Source organism: Ursus maritimus, unplaced genomic scaffold (genome assembly GCF_017311325.1).
Source record: "Ursus maritimus isolate PB19 unplaced genomic scaffold, ASM1731132v1 scaffold_2, whole genome shotgun sequence".
Classification (NCBI taxonomy): Eukaryota; Metazoa; Chordata; class Mammalia; order Carnivora; family Ursidae; genus Ursus; species Ursus maritimus.
In genome coordinates, this window is record NW_024424452.1 from 97351038 (window position 1) to 97369370 (window position 18333).

Consider the following 18333-nt stretch of genomic DNA (forward strand, 5'->3'; position numbering starts at 1 on the left):
AGAGACATTTCCTTTAAATGAGCAACAATAAGACTAATAACAGTATACTGTATTTTCAACAAAAACGAAAGAAGTTCAAAGAGGAAAAAAATGACATATTTACAATGTTGAAAGAAAATTAACTACTAATACAAATTCTATAGTCTAGAAAAATATTCTTCCGGGCGCCCGGGTGGCACAGCAGTTAAGCATCTGCCTTCGGCTCAGGGCGTGATCCCAGCGTTCTGGGATCGAGCCCCACATCAGGCTCCTCCGCTAGGAGCCTGCTTCTTCCACTCCCACTCCCCCTGCTTGTGTTCCCTCTCCTGCTGGCTGTCTTTATCTCTGTCAAATAAATAAATAAAATCTTTTAAAAAAAATTCTTCATTAAGAAAAATAAAAACAATTTCAGATAATCAAAACCTAAGAGAACTTTATCCTGCAGATATGCACCAAAGGAGTCCTTCATGTAGAAGGAAAAAATTCCAGGTGGAAGAATGCAAATGCAGGAAGCAGTAAACAGTAAAGGGCAAATACATGGTTAAAAATAAATAATATGGGTTATTTAAAACAAACCAAAAACTAATGTCTTCTGTGGTTTGAAGTATATGTAGAAGTAAAATATATACCATGCATAAAGGGTAAGAAATAAGGGTATTGTAAGGTCTTTGCGGTTGTCTAGAAATTGATAAAGAACTAACTTAAGATAGACTCTAATAATTTATGAATACACATAGCGATCTTTAGGGTGACTACTAAAGAACAATGCAAGAACATATAACTGACAAGTTAACTGAGGGGAAAACGTGTAATAAAAATTCTTCACGATTACAAGGAAGTGAAGACAAGAGAAAGAAAGCATCAAGGAACAGATGGGACCAATAGCATGATGACAGATTTAAGCCCAAATAAATACCATGTAAAATTTTAATGACTAAACATCCCAATTAAAAGAGATTATCATAATAGATAATAAATGATGCTTCAAAGACCCACATCTTAAATACAGGTCCCCAGAAGGATTGAAAGGAAAAACAGAAAAAATATACCACTGACATCGGTAACATAAAAATACTTAGAAAACCCCCAAAGATTTAGGATTTAAGCAATACAATTCAAAATAAGCCATTAATGAGAATAAACCAGAACAGACATTAGAAAATATCATAACTGAACTATAATGGAAACACGAACCATAAAACAAAATGTGGAATCTAACTTGAGCAGTATTTAGAGGGCAACTTAGAACTTCAAAATACATACAAGAAAAAATAAGAAAAAAAAGAAATGCTAAAATTTAATAAGTTAGGCATGGATATAAAAAAAGCTAGGGAAAAACAGAAATTAAACCCAAACAAAATTAAAAAAAAAGGCAGAAATGAAATAAAAAAACATGTATAAAGAAGGGAAAAATCAACAAATTCCTACAGTCACTGAAAAGATACATAATATGATAACTTGAATTCTGACGGTAAATTTCATATTTTAGAGTTCTTTAAAAAATAAAAAATCTGACAGCTCTGTAACTATTAAAGAATCTTTCATTGAAGTGTTTCTCCAAAGAAAATAAATTCAAAGGGATTTATCAGTGAATTCCTCCAAATATTAATAAGGAAATAATGCCAACTTTATATAAGCCCCTCCATTTCATTTAAAAAGATGTATTATTTCTGAAATCATTTTTTGAGGCCAGCAGAGTCATAATAACAAAACCTGTCTGAGACATTACAAGGGGGGGAAAAAAAGGAATATGTCTAATCAAGATAGACCAAAAAAAAAAAAAAGATACAAAATACAAATTAAATTCAACTATATAGTAACTGGATAATAAATGACCAATCTGTGTTTATTTCAGGAATGCAAGATATAATTTAAAAAATCAATATAATTTATCTCATTAATAAAGGAAAAAGATATGGTCACCGCAATAAATGCAGGGAAAAAATCTGTTAAAATTCAACACCTATTCATGACACTCTAAATAAATTAGGAATCGATGGTAATTTATCCGATAAACAGTATCTACAAAATATATAGCAAACAGACTTTTTAAAAAGATTTTATTTATTTGAGAGGGGAGAGAGAGAGCGCAAGAGAGAGCACATGAGCAGGGGAGGAAGGGCAGAGGGAGAGGGACAAGCAGACTCCCCGCTGAGCAGGGAGCCTGACATGGGGCTTGATCCCAGGACCCTGGGACTATGACATGAGCCGAAGGCAGATGCTTAACCAACTGAGCCACCCAGGAGCCCCAGAAAACATCATACTTAATTATGAAACACTGAAAGCTTTTCTTTGGAGATTAAGAATAAGACAAGGATGTCCACTACTCAGTATTTCTATTCATGTACCACTGGTGATGTCAACCAAAGCAATAAGGCCAAGAGGGAGAGAAAAGGATTTAGAAAGGGATAAATTAAATTGTCACTATTCACAGATGGCCAGTTTGTATGTCTGGAAAATCCAAAAAGAGCTAAACTATAAAAATTAGTAAGAGAACTTAGCAAAGTCATTGGATAAAAAGTTAATATACAAACTCAACTGCATTTCTATACATCAGAGACAAATACAAATAAAAATAGTTCATAATTTTGTACAAAAACATCAAGCATCTAAGTATAAATAATCTAATGAAAATGTGTGAGATATCTGCACTAAAAAGCTATAATATCTTTTTTTAAGCAGGCTCCGTGCCCAACAGCAAACTTGAACTCATGACCCTGAGATCAAGAGTCACATGCTCTACCAAATGAGCCAGGTACTCATTACCCAAAAACTGTAACATCTTTGAAAACCATTTAAAAGAACTTAAGTTAATGTAGGCATTGTTCCATGTATTGGATGACTCAATATTATCAAGATAATCAATTGAGGAAAAATTGACTATATATTCAATGATATTCTAATAAAATTCCCAGTAGGTGTTTGTGTTTGGAAATTAATAAGATGTTTCAAAATTTGTACAAAAACATAAAGGAACAAGAATAATAAAGACACCAAAAAAGAACAAAGTTGGATAATTTACAGTACCAGACATCAAAAGCCACAGTAATTTACATATATAGCAATGGTGCAAGGATATACAAATAATACAAAAGAACTGAGCAAAGCCTAAAAACAAACCACACATACCTGATCATTTAATTTAAAACAAATACACCAACGAAATGCAGAAGGATGGTCTTTCCAATAAATCATGCTAGGGTAACTAGATAGCTACATGTAAAAAGCAAAAAGCAAAAAAGGAACTTTGACCTTTACCTAATAATGAACAAAAAAGTAAATTACAGAAGGCTCATAATCTAAATATGTAAGTTAAAATAGCTCTTCAAGGAGGTAAGAGAAAAAAATATTAACAACCTTGGAATAGGCAAAAATTTCTTAAAGAGGACAGAGTAAGAAATTAGAAAAAAAAACAAAACCCAGCAGTACATGACTTCTATAAAATTCAAAAATTTCAGTCATTGAAAGATACCGTTACTAAAGTGAAGAGGAAAGCCATGGAGTAGAATGAATCTGCAATTTAGATATCCAACAATGGACTCATATCCAGAATACAGACGGAACTCCTATAAATCAGTTAGAAAAAGACAGACAACCCAGTTTAAGAAAATCAGCAGAAGAATGAATCAGGTATTCCAAGAAAGAGGATATTCAAATGAATATATACGAAGGGTGCTCAATATCATTACTTTCACGGAGATGCAAATCAAAGCCACTTTGAGACAGTGCTACATATCCATCAGAATGGGTTAAAAAAAAAAGACAGTATTGGGGCACCTGGGTGGTGCAGTCGTTAAGCGTCTGCCTTCCGCTGGGGTGTGATCCCAGCGTTCTGGGATTGAGCCCCACATCAGGCTTCTCCACTAGGAGCCTGCTTCTTCCTCTCCCACTCCCCCTGCTTGTGTTCCCTCTCTCGCTGGCTGTCTCTCTCTCTCAAATAAATAAATAAAATCTTAAAAAAAAAAAAAAAAAAAAGACAATACCAAGTGTTGGTGAAAACGTGGAGCAACCACAATTCTCATAAACCATATACTTACTGGTAGGAATGCAAACTGGCACAATTACCCTGGAAAACTGTTCAGTAGTGTCTACTAAAGTAGAACATATGCATATCTTACCAGCCAACAGTCCCGTGGCCAGGCATATACACAAGAGAAATAAATGCATATGTATAATGAAACATCATGAACAAGAATTTTCAGAGCAGCTTTATTCATTAGATCCAAGTAAATACAAACCAAGTGTCCATCAAAGTACAATGGATAAATAGTGGTATATTTCTATGAAAATTAAAAGAAACAAACCCATTTCCATGGATGAATCTCATAGGCATCATACTGAGTGAAATAAACCAGACCAAAAAAGAGTACATACTATATGATTCCATTTATATGAAGTTCAAACAGGCAAAACTAATTAGTTCTGACAGAAGTCAAAATAATGATTATTTTGCAAGGTTATTCACTGGGAGGGACCAGAGAGGATACTTCTGCAATTCTGGTACTGGTAATATATTAATACTTTATATTAATCTGAGTGGTGTTTACATAGATATATTCATTTATAAAAATTCATTGAGCTGTTGTTAAGATTTGGGTACTTCATGTATAGCTTAAAAAATTCTACAAAGTCTAAAATCAGGCCCTAAGTTTATCGGCTTTAATGCCTATTTTAAATAAATGCACTACATTTCAACAAGACTACTATGAGAACAGATATAATCACTACTCTAGAGAATTACAACAAGCAAAACACATAATGGATGAGAGTAAGCCATTTATAGAAGAAAATCCTGTATCTGTATTCCAACCAATTTCCCTAATTGTGCAGTTTGAAAACATCAGATAGATTAAAGGTTAGTCATAGGTAAACATGATAAATTCATTCACTCAACAAATACTTACTAAGCACCTACTATTTCCAAGTCCTGGGCTAGGCACTGATCATATCTACTCATTTGAACCAATTAAGTATACTGACCTGGCCAAAACTGAAACCAATCCATTAATTATAGCTTGCCTAGAGACAGAATATATGAACAGAAAAGAAAAGGTCTATATGGAATCTAGTTAAGGGGATTCCAAAAAACGTGAATCCGTTTCTTGAAAAAAGCAGTACAGAAAATGCACTAAGGATATCCTGGCTAGGGAAAAAGAATCTGGGGAGCAAAATTATTCTGGTCACAAGAGAGGTGCACTATTACAAGGGTAAACATGATTCAGTATTCTTCACCATTTCCTTGATAAACTATTCCATAAAATTACTACCTAACTTTACTCTATAACCATATTTTAGCAATTTTTCTGGTTAATAAATTTAGAAACTCTGCTTCCTTGATTAGAGAAAAAGGATACCTTGGATAGTACACTATTCAGTCTCTAGAAGGTGAATAATAAGCTGACATTCTCGTGAATCTATTTCCAGTGGTTACTATGAAGAACAGGTCCTAAGAGTATTTATAACTCTCAGTGTACAGATATAAAAGTGAGTTTCTGGACCTATAAATCTCAGGAATGGACTTGGGAATACGGCAACCAGTTTGTGGAAGGGTCCCACTGTGAAGTCCTGTCTGGGTAGCTTGCTGGTTACTTTAGATTAGGAGTTGGCAAACTGTAGCCCGGAAGCTGAATACAGCCTCTTGCCTGTTTTTGTAAATAAAGTTTTATTGGAATGCGGTCATGTTAATTTGATTACACATTGTCTACAGTTGCTTTCATGCTACAGAAGCAGAGTTGAGTGACAGAGACTGTCTGGTCCACAAAGCCTTAAATGTTTATTATTTTGCTCTTTACCAAAGAAGTTTTCTGACCCCTGCTTTACTTGATTTCTCCCTCTCATAACTGCCATACTCTTTGTCTTATTCTGTAATACAGCTCATTTCTGCAATTTTCAATGGGCAGAGTGACCTGTCCCTAATTTCAACTAACTGAGATATTCAGAGATGGAAATTTCACATTGTCATTGGTCATTGACTAATTAGTATAAGTTAATGTTTTCAAAAACTTAATGCAATTGTAAAGCAAGCCCTTATTAAGTTTCTCCTCTAAAATAATTCCTGCACTTTTACAATTCTTAAATCATCAATGGTCTTGAATTAACTTTCTTAAGTTCATCATCTCTTTCAAACCATAAGTTTATTAAGCTTATTATTAATAAATAATATGGAAGATCGCATTAATATGGTTTCTTCATTTTATATTCCTATTTATGTACCCCCAAATTATGACTTTTTCCTTTGGAGGGGGGTGTATTTTATTTTTAACAGCAGCACTGTATAAGTAATAAATTCTTTAGTGTAATTCTTTGGTACTGAAATTGCCCAAATTCAGTTATTTTCCATTCTGATATTTATGAAATCAATTATTTTTCTCTTCTAGAACAGCAGCTTGACAAATCCAAATAAATAAAAAATGAAACAGCCATAAATGCATAAATAAGCTTCTTTTTTAAAAAGAAAGAGAGGAAAGGTTTAAGAATTGTTAATTTCTATGGGAAGTCAAACAAGGACTATGACAACATATAAGAAAGAATCCAACACAGTCTATATTTCAAAATATGGTAGCATTACCAAAGGGGAAAAAAGAAAGGTTTGGAAAATGATATCTTCTGGAAAGCAGATGAAGCAAATCATTCTACTATAACTACCTACAAATCACAACTCACTATGTGAAAAAGAAAGTATACAAGAGTAACTTGGTAAGCAAGACAATCAAATCCTATCTGATTTATTCTTTTAAAAGAGAAAAAAAAGGAATGTCTTCAGAGAGTTACACAGATATAGAGCAAACATACACATCCAGAAAAGGGCAAAATTAGGGCTGAAAGTTGAGTAAATTTCCTATGGAGAAAAATTTGCCCAAATTTTACAAAATAATATTCAAAAATATTGAAGCTTATAGAGAATTAAAGGGCAGAATATTGCTCATTCATGACGTCGATTTTAATAAAATAAGTAAAAATCATATGGAGAAAAGACAAGAAAATTTTAACGAACAACAAAGTTTAAATGTCCATATTTTACTCCTGAATAACTGCACAAAGATATAAATAAAGTACCCATTAACTTTTACCTGAATGTGTCCGAAAATGCATTTCCAGACTTGATTTGCCTTTAAAAATTTTCTTACAAACATCACATTGATGAAAGGTTGCTTTGTATCTAAGAGACATAAAAAGGATCTAGTTTTCAATATAACTTTAATAACAATGAAAATAGGTTACAACATTTACAAAAATTACGTAATAATTCTCACATTAATAAAGCACAGAACTCCAAAGGAATGTGGAAATACTTTTTTAAAAGTACCAACCTTAACTCTGGCTTTTCCTCCTCTAGTTACATTCAACAAACAAATCTATAAAAAGAGGTCTTTAGACTTTAAACTTTAAACCACTTAATTTTAAGATTTAAATCATTGGACTTCCGTATTATTATTATTTGCTATTAAAAATATCAAAGGAAAAATTATAGGGACAGAAACAGATCAATGATGGGTTGAAGAAAGAAGAAAGGAGTAGAACAAAGAGGTCTGGTGGAAATTTAGGGGTGACAGAACTATTCTGTATCTTGACTGTGGTAATGTTTACATGACTACATGCATCTGTCAAAACTTGCAGAACTATACACTACAAACAATGAATTTCTCTGTACGTAGAGTATACCTTAATTAAATTTAAAAAATAGATTCTGGGGCTGAATGAAGAGAAACGGCAGCAATCTCAAAATGTGCCTTCATCAAAAAGGTGACATTGCTCTAATTGGTTCACTTAATAACACAAATAATAAATATTACAAACTTGAACTTAAATTTTAAACCTAAATTTTAAAAGAATGAGATACCAGTCCTTTATTTTTATTACAGATTAAAAGACATAAAAAGCTATAAAGTACTCAAAGGTACCTTATCAGGAAGTAGAGTACAGTACCTAAGAACACGTGTTTGTGATTTAAACAATCCTCGTCTCCAATTTCATTATGAGGATTAAGATATTTGTAAAATGATTAGCATTTAAGTGGTGGTTAGTAGGAAAGCCTATCCTCTCACCTTGGAAGTAATTTGTATCTGATGAGTACTTGCCAAATAATTAACTCAAACATAGGCTATTAAACTGTTCTGTAAGACAGTTTGCTTTTAAGATATCTACTCAGTCTTACTGGAATGTTCAGCATATCGTTACCAATATTCAATAGCAATAGTACACCTAAGGTTTCAAATGCCACTCACACTTTTCAAGTCATTCAACTCAACATTTACAAAGTGGCTACAAAAACCCTATGCAAGGCCCTGTCTTCCAGAAATTCACTTCTACCTGATGAAACAGACATTTAAAAAGATAATCTAGATTTAGTGACTTGGGAATGTCACTGACAAACTTAGCAAAAGACTTGTAACCAGGATACTTGGTTTGGCTTATTCTGTTCAGATCCATAGTAAATACAAATAGAAATACAAACAGGGTCACCATGGGCATCCAGAAAGACACAGGGGTACTCAACTAGGGGCAATTTTTGCCCTGCATGAGGCATTTAGCAATGCCTGAAGACTTTTCTGGTTTTCACAACTGAGGGTAGGTAGGTGCTACTGCCATCTAGTGGATAGAAGCCAAGAGTACCAATAAATAAACATCCCACAGAGCACAGGACTCTCCAACAAAGAATTATCTGGCCCATAATGTCTACAGTGCTGTGGCTAAGAAATCTTGGTCTATACTATGAGCAGAGTGAAGTTTTAAACATACATATGCTCAAAACACTCTAAGTGCCTCACAGTGAACATAAGACAAAGATAAATTCTACAAAGACCTCAATGGGTCAGACCCTATGTATGTACCTCTCCCTTCTCACATGGATACTAGACTGTAGATTTTCAGGATAGGAGTGATAAACAGCTCCAAATAAAGCTGAGATGCCCAGTGTGAAAAGGATTTAAAAATGTCTATTGGAGTTGACAATAAGGAACTTATACTGGCAGTAATTCAGGTATAGTCAAGTTAGAGGTCGTATAGCAACAGCTTGTTACAGTGAATGGAAAGTGGAGAAATGGATATGGATACTGAAATAGAGTCACCATTTTAAAATGTTTTAAAGTGAAGAAGAAACATTAGAAAATAATGGGTAGGAGGAGGGGTGCTAACCTTCATCACTCCACATTCTTTCCCTGGATAATCTGCTTTTATGTATTCACATATAAATCTTTATCCGCAGGTCAGACTTCACTCCTGAGATTTAGACTTAGATTTGCCTATCACATTTTTTTTAAAGATTTTATTTATTTATTTAACACAGATAGAGACAGCCAGTGAGAGAGGGAACACAAGCAGGGGGAGTGGGAGAGGAAGAAGCAGGCTCATAGCGGAGGAGCCTGATGCGGGGCTCGATCCCATAACGCTGGGATCACACCCTGAGCCGAAGGCAGACGCTTAACCGCTGTGCCACCCAGGTGCCCCTGCCTATCCCATTTTATGTTTGAGTTTCTATTAAGCATTTCAAAGTCAATACACACCAAACAATTCATCATCTCCCTCTATAAACTTAGTCCATCTTCTATATTCTCTCTCAGTGGCTGGTTTATCAACCACCCACTTGAAAAGAGGAATTCCTTAAAAACAGGAATTATCCATGACTAGTCCCATTCTCTCAAAAAACTAAGTACTTTTCAAATAAGTACCTTCTACTATTTATTACTAATGCTACTCCCTAGTTAGGCCCTCACCATCTTTTTCCTAAATTCTAACAGCTTTAAACTGGTTGATTTACTTGCCTCGATTTATCCACCACAAATCCAGCCTCCCTACACCAATAAGAGTGACTGACCCCAAAAGAAATCCAACTGTGTCACCCTCTTGTTTAAAATCGTCAATGGCTTTTTATCACATAGGAGTAAGTACTGGTTCCATAAAATGATATGCAAGGCTTCATATTCTAGCTCCACCATTAGCCAGCCCTTGTAGAAAGTGGAACCTAAGGTTCTGGTTCCATAATTACCTAGGCCAGCAGATAGGCTCACAGGCTCTTGTGGCAGTGAGGGAATCCCAAAATTCTTTCATAAGGTTTACAAGGTCAAAGTTATTTTCAAAATAATACTGCAACATTATTTGCCTTTCCCATTGTGTTGACATTTACACTAATGTCATATACCAAAGACATGGCAGGTAAAGTGCTGGTACCTCAGCTCTAAACAAGGTAACCAAAATCTACTAATGGTCATTGTGCTCCTCACTCATGCACTCACAAAAGAAAAGAAAAATGTGGTAAAGGAGTTAAATTACTAATTTTACTAAATTTCAACCTTTCAGACTGTGGCCTTTGTAATGTTCTCTGTGATGAAGTGGCAACTACACAGGCACTTCTACTGCATATACCAAAGTACGTGAGTCTGAGCTGTGAGCTGAAGTAGCCACTTTCTTCACGAAATACCATTTTACTTGAAAGAATAAGACAAGCCACAGTTACAGACTTGAGTATTTGGCAGATATTTTCTCGAAAATTAAAGGAATATTTGTCATCAATGATAAAGTTTGAGCTTTCGAGCTAGAATAAAAATTTTGGAGAACGTGCATCTGCCCTTGTGAGGCTGACAGTTTCCCAATACTCCTTTCTGAGAGATTGAAGGCAATATTAACAAATGTGATTTGTTGATCCTCTACTGTGAAATGTGCTAACATTTAGAAAATGGGCATAACTTAGTGAACTCATATTTTCCAAATGACAAATGCATCACATTACGATTTATGCATAGGTAAAAAAATTCATTCAAGTACAAGACCAATAGACTGTACAGTATGAAAACTTCATCAACCTTGTTTCAGACTGCACCTTGCAACTAACTTAAAGAAACTAGCACTTAAACAGTTTTGGTGTAGTAGCAATGACTAATAACCACAATTATCTAAGACTGCTATCATAATACTCCTCCTTTTACCAACTACGTACAGAGAGAGGCTAGATTTTCTTCATTTACTTCAAATAAAATAATGCATGGCAGCAGATATGATAATCCAACTGTCTTCTATTAAGTCATTGGAGAGATTTACAAAAATGTAAAATATGCCACCCTTTTAAAATTTTTAAATTTGTTTTGTAAAGTAGCTATTCTTTACAAATTGCTTTTTATGTGAGCATGTGATGGGTATATTACTATTTTTAAGTGAATTAATAAATACTTAATTTTTTCTCAATTTAATTTCTAATACGATTTATATAACTTAAACAATAATATAATTTTTATATTGTAATTTATATAACAAGAGCTCCTGAGATACTGAATAATTTTTAAAGGGGGTTGAGAAAAAGTTATAGAATCTCAGGAACAAGTGAGTCTGCAGTTCAGTCTATCTTCCACCCATTCATACAATGTGTTGAAATTCTTATTTCCTTTAAAAAAAAAGATTTTATGAATTTATTTATTTGAGAGAGAGTGAACAGACATGATTGACAGGAGAAACAGAGGAAGAGGGACAAGCAGACTTTGCACTGAGCAGAGAGCCTGATGCTGGGCTCGATCCCACAACCCTGAGATCATGACCTGAGCCAAAATGAAGAGTTGGATCCTTAAGTGACTGAGCCACCCAGGTGCCCCCTTATTTCCTTTTCTATACAGCATCATGTGTATCTTTCTATCCTAGCACTTAGCAGGATTCCTATCACCTCATGAATACAAGAATTCAATGACTACAATGAATACATTGGTGCAATGAGTGAATCACTGAACAAAATCAGTGAAAGAAAATAGAAACCAGGGGCGCCTGGGTGGCACAGCGGTTAAGCGTCTGCCTTCGGCTCAGGGCGTGATCCCGGCGTGATGGGATCGAGCCCCACATCAGGCTCTTCTGCTATGAGCCTGCTTCTTCCTCTCCCACTCCCCTGCTTGTGTTCCCTCTCTCGCTGGCTGTCTCTATCTCTGTCGAATAAATAAATAAAATCTTAAAAAAAAAAAAAAAATAGAAACCAGTATATGAAAATATAAAAAATGGATACAAATCAGCACTTCCTACTCTTCTTCAAAGTGGCCTATCACTTACTACATTTAAAGATACTATGTATATCTTGTTGGTCATGCTCAGTATATCAACCTAAGTTTCTTGGCACCTTGGACCGTGTCTATTACTTAGCATTTGTTCCAAACACTTAGTCCAAGAACATGGATTCTTTGAATATTTTACACTCAAACACTCAACTTAGTTAAACCTGATTATCCAAATTTCATTAAAAAGTTGGTGTTCAAATGAAAAAAAAAAGAGACAAACAGACTCTTAGAGAAAAAATTGATAGTTATCAGAAAGAGGTGGGCAGGGGGAATATGTGAAATAGGTTCAGGATTCAAAACTACATTTATCACAATGATCACTTCACTATATTGTACAACTGAAACTAATATAATATTCTAAGTATATTGGAATTTAAAAAAGTTGGTGTTTAGGACAACACATGCCTTCTTCAAATAAAACACCATTTTAAATGCTCAGTGTGGTTAAAAAGAAATCTAAATTTGGGGGCACCTGGGTGGCTCAGTCGTTTAAGCGTCTGCCTTTGGCCCAGGGTGTGATCCCAGGGTCCTGGGATCGAGTCCCACATCAGGCTCCCTGCTCTGCTGGGAGCCTGCTTCTTCCTCTCTCCTACTCCCCCTACTTGTGTTCCCTCTCTCGCTGGCTGTCTCTCTGTCAAATAAATAAATAAAATCTTAAAAAAAAAAAAAAAAAAAGAAATCTAAATTCTGACTAGAAACACGTCTCAATAATTGCTCTTACTAAGTATAATATATAGGCAGCACATTTATATTTTTAGGTTAAGAGCCACAGCAACCAAAAATAAATGAAGTGCCCAAAGAATTTCAAGATTTTATATGAGTCATTAACTTCAATGTCTACCACCTCTAGCCTTAAGTCAACTGAAAACAAGTAAAACAAAAATGTTTCATTCAATTCCATTAGATCAGCAGAGTAGCTATAGAAGCCAGAGAAAGAGAGCTAATTAACCTACCCCCAATTAAACAAAATAAACTATAAGACAAGTCATAACTTTCCTCTAACCTACACTTACCCAGTGTAGTAATTATGGGAAACTGCTTTTTCACTTACTTTTGCCACACTTTCTCTCCCAGGTGTACACTTTTGTAATGAACAGTGAGATGATCCCTACGACCAAAACATTTTCCACATTCTTCACACTGATGAGCCTTCTCACCTTAAAGACCCAAATATTTTGATTATAATATGCACTTCAGTTTTTCCCCCCAGAAATATATTACCAAACAGTAAGATAACATGGTGGGAAGTATACCAGAAAAGTAAAGCCACCCTTTAATCTGGGCTATCTGCTTTATATTCCTTACTCAAATACCTTTCTTCAGTGAATCTATGCTTATTTTCACGGATGCAAGCCCTTTTCCCTCACTTGGAAAAGGAACGAATAGGCTTTTTGCTGTAGACTTCAAATCTTACCTTTCAGTGTAACAGAGCAAGATCAATGAAATTACTTCAAAACTCAGTAACTTTTTAGGAATATACTAAGTCTAGACATCAAACACTTCAAATGAAAATAAACTGAATCAAGAAGCGGCTGTTGTACTATTGATAAAAGGACCTGAACATTTCAGATCTTTGCACTTTTTTTTTTTTAAAGATTTCATTTATTTATTTGAGAAAGACAGTGAGCGAGAGAGCACAAGCGAGGTGGAGGAGCAGGGGGGAGAGATAAGCAGACTTCCCGCTGAGCAGGGAGCCCAAAGAGGGGCTCGATCCCAGGACCCCGGGATCATGATCTGAACTGAAGGCAGACACTTAGCCGACTGAGCCACTCTCAGTGGCACCCCTCTTTGTACTTTATTTTTAAAATATTTTTCATCTGTGGGGATTTCACACGTTTATTTGTAATGAGCCAAAATACAAAAATGAAGTAAAATTCTAGATGAGTCCCATTTCTCATTCTCTATTCTTATATTCAGTTACGAAGGCTTGGCCTTTAAAAACCACTGTCTCAACTTAATCCAGTATGCAATTAAAGCATGTGATCTCTAGAATTAGGAACTTAGAATTCTCCTCCTAAAAATGGAAATGCATAATTTCAGTGAAAAAGTCATCAGACCATTAGCATCTCTTAAAAGTGTTGATAACAACTGCAACCTACAACCTCACTGGGATCATTTAAGAAAATAATTGTATCTGTTGCATACTTTATATTTAGATTATGTTTATAATAATAATCACCTGTTCTATCGTGCTCATAGAGATGGCTCTTTCCCATTATTGTGCTCATATAGTTGGCTCTCTTAGCACTTCCTGAACATCAATCTGAGAGGAAAATATGAAAGAAAGCCCCAGAATATAAAAATTATAAATATGGTATAAAGATCTGAAATTGATCAGGATTATTAAGATACTCTTTTCCAAAGACAGGGTTTCAAAAATTCACTATTACATAAACTTTAACACCCAATTAAATCATTTCTCTCCAATATGTTTTGCTAATTTCTTTAAAATCCAATCAAAATGAGAAATGTTATCTTGGCATCTCCCTTTACAGAAATGTCAATACCAATTATTGTACATATCCATATAATATGCAAAATGCAAATTTTGAGAATTTGCTTAAAACAAACATCAAAATATAGCCTGTAGACATAAAAGGCAACCAAATGATTAAAATTACAGTGAACAAAAACATGTCATAAAATTATGTCCCTTTCAGATATTTAAAAAAAAAAGTTTTCAGAATCAGCATTATCAATGCCAAATTATTAAAATTATAGCCAACATAAACATGATGTAGTATGTCCTCTAGCACGTGCTTTTTTAAAGGATTTTGTAAACACCATTACAAAGTACACCTTACCTGAATGTATTTTTTTGTGCTTTGTAAGATGGTCATGACGAATAAATGTTTTCCCACATTCATCACATTCGTATCTTTTATCATCGTGATGTACTCGTAAGTGAAGTCTATAAAGAAAAAAAAAATTAAAGACCATAAAAACTGGTAACACCAAAGGAAAAATCTTGATTAACTCTAAATAAGGGAAACTGGGTTCTTTACTCACTCACCCTCGTACATTATTTGCTCCACTTCTATGACTTTCATCTCTCCCCACTCTTTCACTACCTAACTCCATCCAGGGTTCCTACTCACCTCTTTCAAAAAAACACCTCAACATTTGCACATACCCTATGTCTACATGTCCTTCCTTCCTGACTTAGATCCTAAATCTACTTCACTTAACATACTAAATGTCTAGGGTTGTTATCTGACTGGTGGAGTTTCAGAGATAGCAAAAGTAGGAATGAGTCGGAAGGAATTAGAATCAGACAAATGGAGTAAGTGAATTAAACTGGCGATACAGCAAATAATTAAGAATTAACCCGTTTCTGGATGACTGATACCACTTACAAATCAATAGATGAGAATTTAGCAAATTTTATAAGTAATCAACTTTCTGACAATTACGTTTTCTTCACACTAACCAAAGTAGTTCATTTTATATTCACCCAAAGAGACAGATATTATAAAAGGTTTAAATTATTAAAATTCATTTAACTTGAATTATTTTTAGCACCATAATCCTCCATCTATATATATCTCAGTGAAATAAATAGCTTTCCCATTCAAGTTGCCAAAACAGATACTGATTCTGTAACTAAAACCAGTAAATTGACTGAACTACATCTAAAAAGGACATATTCTGTTTAAAATTTTTTAAAAAGAGGTAAAAGAGGTAAATAACAAATGAAAGTTTAAAAAGTAAAGCCTTAAGATTAAAAACCCTAAGAGCATTAATAAACGTAAAATGTACACGTCTCACAGTAGGTAGTCACTTATTATTTATTCAGGAAAAGGCCAACTTTTCATAAACTACAAATGTGGTCAGGGATTCAGCTATAAAAAGCTACACAGGTTACAACTAATACACAGAAGACTTTCCAAACATGAGAGTTCTACAGTTTTCAATTTTGCCATATTTCATACATATTTTTTGATAATCAAGAGTAATGAAATACACTAAGGGTCAAATATCGAAGTTTTAATGAGTTTTGATTCAAAGAAAAGTAATGAAATAAACATTTAAATGACAGTGACTTGGACAGTAAAGCATTTAGCAAACTTGGTGATGAAATATTTAATATTTTGTACTGTAGAATAAAGACTATTAAAAGTTGTAATGTGGGAGAAAATTCTGTAAGTGAAGTTTTTTTGCATAACTGTGCTAAGAAATGTTTTAATTCAACAAACAACTAATGCAATGATAAAAGAGAATTAAAATAATTTATCTCACCTAATATAGGGGAAAAATGGCTTGACTCACCTGTATGAACTTCCATGACGGAAACTTTGCCCACAAATACTACAAAGATGAGGTTTTTCTCCACTGTGGATTCTCAAATGTTCTTTCAATGTAGTCCTGTGTTAAAAAATATACATTTATCTAAAGACTTTTTAATGTCAATTTTTATATTAAACATAGGTTTCCAAGGGTGCCTGGGTGGCTCCGTCAGTTAAGCGTCTGACTCTTGATTTCAGCTCAGGTTATGATCTCAGGGTTGTGAGATCAAGCCAAACTGTGCTGGGTGTGGAGCCTCCTTAAATTCTCTCTCCCCCTCTTCCTCTGCCCCTTCCCCTTCTTGCATTCTTTCTCTCTCTCTCTCTCTCTCAAACACAATTTTCAGAGGTATTCAAGCTAACAAATATTATGACAATTTTCTCTTTCTCCTACAGTATTTTTGTTTTTTATTGGATTAGTCTCACCAGCATATAACCATTCCTGTTTTGTCTCTCTTCTTTAAACACACACACACACACACACACACACACACAAAATTAACTAAGGCTTCCTTTGCCATCAGTTTGCTCAAAGAGTTAAATATACAGCTTAAGCAGCTATCAAGAAGTACAATGAAAAATGCTCAACTGTTACTATTGCATTAAGCAAAACTGATGTGAATTTTAGCAGAGAGAATTTAATAATATATAAGCAATCCAGTTTATCAGTATTATTCCTTTCAAATATGTGCTCAGTATCTGAAAAGAATGTTTTAAGGCAAAGAAAGCTTTACAGGTACTTAAAACTTCCAGATGCCAATGTGAAAAAGGGAAACCGTATAAAGAACACACTTACTGTCATTCTTAAATCCTCCAGTCCTACTGACTGGGATGGACTTGTTAAAATAAAAAACAAACAGACACCAGCCTTGAAAATTCCCTGAGCAGACAAAACCAGTTTAGTCCCCAAAATAAAGCCTGATGTAGCTTATTTTGCAAGGATAACTTGCCCTGGGTCATTTGTTTATGCCTCTGAAAATCATATAGGCAAAACTTAACACTGTTTCCCAAGGTTGATGTGAGGTAACCATTAACCAATTCCCTATCACTTAAGAAAATCCTAAATTCACAACCAACCACTGTGAAGAATAAATAGTCAGGGCTTTCTCATTGTGTAAGCTGCATGTAACAATATACCCGAGTCTCATTCTGTGTTTTGGTTTGAGTGCTCCTGGTTCACAAACTGTCTTTTTAACATATATACAATAAGCTTTTACTAATTATTACTTTGGTGATTCATTGGTTTTACTTCTGAACTTCTGGCAGGCTATTGTATAACCACTGCTGCTCCAAATACATAGATGGCATTCCTATAGTTTGATTTCCTACATATCTAAAGTGCTGAGTAAGGATAGACAAAGTTATTCTGGGAGAAAAGAAAGTAGGGCAGGCAATGTGTCTGACCTCTGCAGGCTTCTGACTGTTTCTACTACTTCGTTTTTATTTTAATCCCAAATCTAGTGAGTCAGTTAAGGCTGAACCTAAAATGAGGGCAGATCTATGCCAGTAGATGGTGCTCTTCTACAAGGCCCAGCAACACCTGACAGGTGCGTCTGCAGGTATATTCTGCTTTGTGGAAATTATCCCTAAAGCTATTCCTAGACCCCTACCTATTAAGTAATTAAAAGTAAAAAGATGGAGCTTTTTGTTTGTATAGAAAGACCTTTAAAAAGAAAAGAATGTATAATGCATAAAATAAACTATCCATCCGTAAGTTTTCATGTAAATATAGCATACTGATTTTCCTATTTTACCACTGTATCAATCTGGTATTTTAAGAACATGGCATTTCTAATGTTTTAAAATTATGGAACTTTTATATACTGAAGGATATAAAATGTATACATATTGTTTAAAGAATGCTATTTTACACTTAAATGCAGGATAAGACCTAGAACATTGCTATACCTTAGAATGCCTCTACCTGTTCCCCCTTGATCTCTCAAGATAACCATTTCTGTTAACCATTTCCTTTCTTCTTTTTTTTTTTTTTTTTTAAAGATTTTATTTATTTATTCGACAGAGATAGAGACAGCCAGCGAGAG

General features: G+C 34.4%; 1 protein-coding gene across 1 annotated transcript in view; it reads right to left on the minus strand.

Annotated features, from left to right (window-relative positions):
• Nucleotides 1-18333, minus strand: part of ZBTB41 (zinc finger and BTB domain containing 41) — a 47054-nt gene that overhangs the window by 10676 nt on the left and 18045 nt on the right. Inside the window, exons 7-10 of the mRNA XM_008685084.2 lie at nt 16275-16370; nt 14810-14916; nt 13057-13162; nt 7050-7138 (exon numbers count right to left, since the gene is read on the minus strand). Coding sequence (XP_008683306.1) covers nt 7050-7138; nt 13057-13162; nt 14810-14916; nt 16275-16370 — 398 coding nt within the window. The remainder of the gene's footprint in view (nt 1-7049; nt 7139-13056; nt 13163-14809; nt 14917-16274; nt 16371-18333) is intronic.